The sequence below is a fragment of the Humulus lupulus genome, chromosome X (genome assembly GCF_963169125.1).
Source record: "Humulus lupulus chromosome X, drHumLupu1.1, whole genome shotgun sequence".
NCBI lineage: Eukaryota > Viridiplantae > Streptophyta > Magnoliopsida > Rosales > Cannabaceae > Humulus > Humulus lupulus.
In genome coordinates, this window is record NC_084802.1 from 42,941,272 (window position 1) to 42,946,593 (window position 5,322).

Below are 5,322 nucleotides of genomic sequence, written 5' to 3' on the forward strand. Positions count from 1 at the left end.
TTGTATGATTTTATGTTTTCTACTATGTATATTGTTTTCAATATATATATATATTTATAAAGAGCATGCAATACACTTATATAAATGAGATCCTACAAAGTACTCTCAGTCTCTCTTGGACCCTTGAGCTATTCTTATCCATGGCCATGATGCTTTCGAAACAGCGATTCACCAAAGGCGATGTCATCTTCTTCAAGCGCAAACGTACTCACAGCTGATGAATTCTAGACAAATTATGGCTGATGCATGTCACGCACCTCCATGAGCTTATGATGTATATATAATAAAATTTATTTATGTTTTAAAAAAAAAGCTATTTATTTAATTATTTAAACTTCTTTTATTTCTTAAGCTTATTAATTTTTTTTTTTGGTAAATCAGTGTATAGCATACCTGTGTATAGCATGAATTTCCAATTTACAACCTAAGCAGCACCACATTAAAAAGGCTTGGCATGAATCTATTACAATTGCTCAAACCAATCTCTATCTATCATTTGTATCTTGTTAGGCATAATACTTCTAACTCTATGCTTTACATTATATTGAATTCTTTGTGTAATTATGGCTACTGCATAAACTTTTTGACTCCACAATGCCTCATTTCTGCACCACCAAATCTGATAAACCAAAGCTGTCAGAGCAGCTAAAATAACTTGCTTCCGAAAATAATTTAGTCTTGCCTTAGCTATCCATCTTAGCAACTTGTGTATTGTATTCGCTTCTGTTTGCCAACCCAATCAACTCTTGATTTGCCTCAGGCATTGAGAGCTCAAGTAACACTCAAAATAGACATGTTCTCGGGTTTCCTTGTTTCTTCCACACAAAAGACATTGATCATCAGTTGTTATGTTAAATTTGAACAATCTATCTTTCATTTGCAACATATCCAGTACTGCAAGCCATAGTATAAATCTATGCTTCAGAATTGTGGTTCTATTCCAGACCTCCCTATGCCATTGAACCTTTTGTTGAGAAGAAACAATAGTTTTGTACCCGCCATCTATCTTATAAACCCCATTTGAGAGATGACGAATCAGATTAAGGTCCTTGAACTTCTCCTTTACTTTGACAATATGTTTCCAGTACCAACTACTGGCACTCGGGGCCTTGTAGGCTCACCAATCTTCATCACCAATATACACAAGATGTATCCATCGAAAAAGCATAAAAAAAGTGTAAATTTTTTACCTTCACATTTGTCTTTTACTTATATATATATTTTTTAATTTAAATTTATAATTTTATGTAATTTATTATTTACCCAATGTTTAAATTCATTATTTCACTTATGAATTCTTTGTTTATATTTTGATTAAATACCAATTAATTAACTTAACAATTTTTTTATTTAAGAATTTGATTAATAAATGTGTAAATTGATTTTTTTTAAAACAAATATTTTTTTTAATTTATTTTAAGTAAAAATATATATTATTATTTTTTTAAAAAGGGCAACATATCAATGCAATTTTAAAATCCCCCCCCCCCCCCCCCCCCCTCCCCCCCAAACCCCAAAAAAAAAACACATACAACACTACACTACACTTTTGTCAACCTATTTTTTTTTTTAACATAACTTTTTTTATATACAATCTAGCCAATACATCCTCATCCATAACTTAACATTATACAATACCAAAAACTTAACATTTAATATTTACATATTACAATTAAATATATATATTTATATATAACTCACCAAAAGGATGCGAGGACGAACAATATGAGTTTCATTGCTGGAGTTGAGAGAGAGAGAGAGAGGAGAAAAAAAAACCAAATCTGTAGAAAGGAGGACATGGCTGAGGAAGAGGTGAGTGTGATTCCAAAGGAGAGTAGTATTAGAAGTTATTACAGTATCTAGAATGCTCTGGAATTCTAGAATGTACTAGGAAGAACATAGAACATTCTAGAAAGTTCTGGAAGAAACTTAAAAGTCATTAGCAACTCTAAAATGCTCTAGGAAATTCTAGAATGTTCTAGAAAGAACTAGGAGAAACCTAGAACATTATAGATAGTTCTAGAATTATTTAGAAAATAATAGAGAATAGTTAATTACTTAGAAAGTTAGAAAATTCTAGAAAGTTTTAGATGACTCATTGGTTGCCTATAAATACAAGTGTAATGTGTGCCTAAAAAGGAAGAGAGAAAATAGTCCCAAGTGTGTGTGATTACAAGAGTGTCGAAGAGAGTCCATTTGTTAAAAGTGTTCTAAGCTTGTATTACTCTTCAATAATAATAAAAGTGTTGTAATTTTTTCTACTCTACAAGTGGTATCAGAGCTAGGTTTGTCAAGTTTGTGGAGCTTCTTATTATTGTCCACAATAAGTTTGTGAAGCTTACAAGTTCTGTTAAGCTTGTTTGGTAATTTGTTTGCCAAATCACGATGGGTAATGCTCAAGTAATTGGCGGAGTGAAGAAGCTCAACAACCAGAATTACAACACTTGGTCAACATTGATCGAGTCATACCTCCAAGGCCAAGATTTGTGGGAAGTCGTATGCTGGAGCTTTGAAGAAATGGAATATCAAAGTTGGAAAGGATATGTTTGCAATCAAGACTAGGGTTGAAGAGGAAATGCTAGAACACAGCAGGCATGCTGAATCACCAAAGGAGGCTTGGGACACTTTTGTCACACTCTTCTCAAATAAGAATGATGCAAGGCTACAGTTGCTAGAGAATGAGCTCTTGGCAGTCTCACAACAAGAGATGACAATCAACCAATATTTTAACAAGGTAAAATCTCTTTGTCGTGAGATCTTGGATTTAGAGCCTAGTTCTAAAATTCCACAAGTAAGAATGAAAAGAATAATTATTCATGGGTTAAGGCCTGAATATAGAAGTTTTGTTACCGCAATAAAAGATTGGCCAACCCAACCTTCTCTTGTTGAGTTTGAGAATTTGCTAGCTGATCAAGAATCTTTGGCTAAGAAAATTTTAGGAGTTTCACTAAAGAGTGAAGAAGATCAAGCACTCTTTAGCAACAAAAGACAAGGGCGACTGAGGCAACATAATAACATCGGAAGTAATGAAAAGTCACGTAAACAACAAAAACAAAGCTTTCAATCAGGGGAAGCTCAAGAGAATCTTGATAAGAGTAGTTGGACGAGTAAACAAAGGAACTTTCGATGCTATAATTGTTATAGAAAGGGGCACATTGCAAATCATTGTTATTCAAAGAATCATGTCGAAGGCAATCCAGCTACCTCCAAAAAGACGATTAATACCGAAGAAGAATGGGATTTCGAAGCATCTTTTGCGGTAGCAAAGTCCGAGAAGAAGGATGCAAGCTCTGAAGAATTGGCATTGGCAGCAGTCATCCCAGAACAAATTAAATACAAGAGAGATTGGATTATTCATTTCAGATGCTCAAATCATATGACTGGAGATAAGGAGAAGCTATGAGATGTAACATAATACAAAGGAGAACGTGTAGTGGTAACTGCAAATAATTCAAGGCTGCCAATCACTCACATCGGTAAGGTAGATGTAGTACCTCACTCTAGTTCTAATCAAGTTCAATTACAAAATGTTTATCATGTGCTTGGAATGAAGAAAAATCTACTATCAGTAGCATAATTGGCATCATCAGGAAATTATGTCCTATTTGGTCCTAATGATGTTAAGATTTATCGAAATCTTAAGATTTTTGGGAAACCATTGATAGAAGGGCGAAGATTAGAATCTATCTACGTTATGACAGCTGAGACTGCTTACGTAGATAAGGTTCGAAAAAATGAGACATCAGACTTATGGCACGCCAGACTATGACATGTTGGTTACGACAAATTAAAGGCGATGAAGGAGAAAATGTTGGTCAAAGGTCTTCCACAACTTAATGTCAAAAGTGACACTGTTTGTGCCAGATATCAATATGGGAAGCACCAATTTCCATGCAAGGAGTCAAATTTCAAGTCTACAGCTCACTTGGACGTGTTCACTTTGATGTATTTGGACGAATCAAGAAATTTTCATTTAGTGGAATGTGTTACATGGTGACGTTCATGGATGACTTCTCAGGTATGTATAGGCTTACTTCATGAAAGAAAAATCTTAGACTCTAGAAAAGTTTAAGGAACTTAAAGAACAAGTAGAAGGAGAAGTAGGAAGAAAAATTTGATGCCTGCGCACTGATAATGGGGGAGAATATACATCTGCTGAGTTCTCTCAATACTTACAAAAGTATAAGATACGTCATCAGTTGACGTGTCCCCATACACCACAACAAAATGATGTAGCAGAAATAAAGAATCGACACATTGCTGAGACTTGTTGAAGTATGTTACATGCAAAGAATGTGTCAGGAAGATTTTGGGCTGAAGGAATGAGAACAACAGCTCATATCATTAACAGGCTTCCTCAACCCAAGCTTGGCTTTGTATCACCCATTGAGAAACTGTGGAAAATAAATCCCACAGTGAGTCATTTTCGTGTCTTTGGTTGTGTATGCTATGCCTTCATACCAGATCACTTGCGTAGAAAATTTGATAAAAAGGTTATCAAGTGCATCTTTGTGGGATATGACAGTCAAAGAAAATGGTGGAAATGTTGCGATCCGACTAGTGGTCGATACTATGTATCAAGGAATGTTGTGTTTGATGAAACATCTTCATGGTGGTCTCCTCAAATGGTCATGCAACCTGATTCAAAAGAAATTGAAGAAAAATTTCTTTTGAAAGAAGAAGAAGAGCAAGCATGATGAGCAAGCCCTGATAACAAAGAACAGTTAGAGGAGTTAGGTTCTAGTGAGGAGTCAGGGCATAGGGCAATTCAGAATCCTTAGAAAATAGGAGATCATCAAAGCACACCAAATGAAGATGAATCACCACAAGATGAGAGTTCGCAAAACAATCTAAGGAGGTCAACCCGATGACCAAAGCCAAATCTTAAGTATGCAAATGCAGCATTGGCAAAGGAGGAAGCAAAAGAACTATTATCATATGAAGAAATAAGAAAAAAAAAACTATTAACAAGAAGAAGCTTGAAGAGATTCGGTAATGAGGGGGAGTGTTAGAAGTCATTACCGTATCTAGAATTCTAGAATGTACTAGGAAGAACATAGAACATTTTAGAAAGTTCTGGAAGAAACTTAAAAGTCATTAGCAACTCTAGAATGCTCTAGGAAATTCCAGAATGTTTAGAAAGTACTAGGAGAAACCAACATTATAGAAAATTCTAGAATTATTTAGAAAATAGTAGAAAAATAGTTAATTACTTAGAAAGTTAGAAAATTCTAGAAAGTTTTAGATGACTCCTTGGTTGCCTATAAATACAAGTGTAATAAGTGCCTTGTTACACCCAGATTTCGAGAATGGGAATCTTGA

The 5,322-nt window shown here is 34.6% G+C and overlaps 1 protein-coding gene across 1 annotated transcript; it reads left to right on the forward strand.

The window, feature by feature from the left end:
* The first annotated feature begins 2,542 nt into the window (after positions 1 to 2,542).
* LOC133805758 (uncharacterized) lies at positions 2,543 to 3,403 on the forward strand. The gene has a single exon (XM_062243917.1). The coding sequence runs from the start codon at positions 2,543 to 2,545 to the stop codon at positions 3,401 to 3,403; it is 861 nt and encodes a 286-aa protein (XP_062099901.1).
* Positions 3,404 to 5,322: the final 1,919 nt, after the last annotated feature.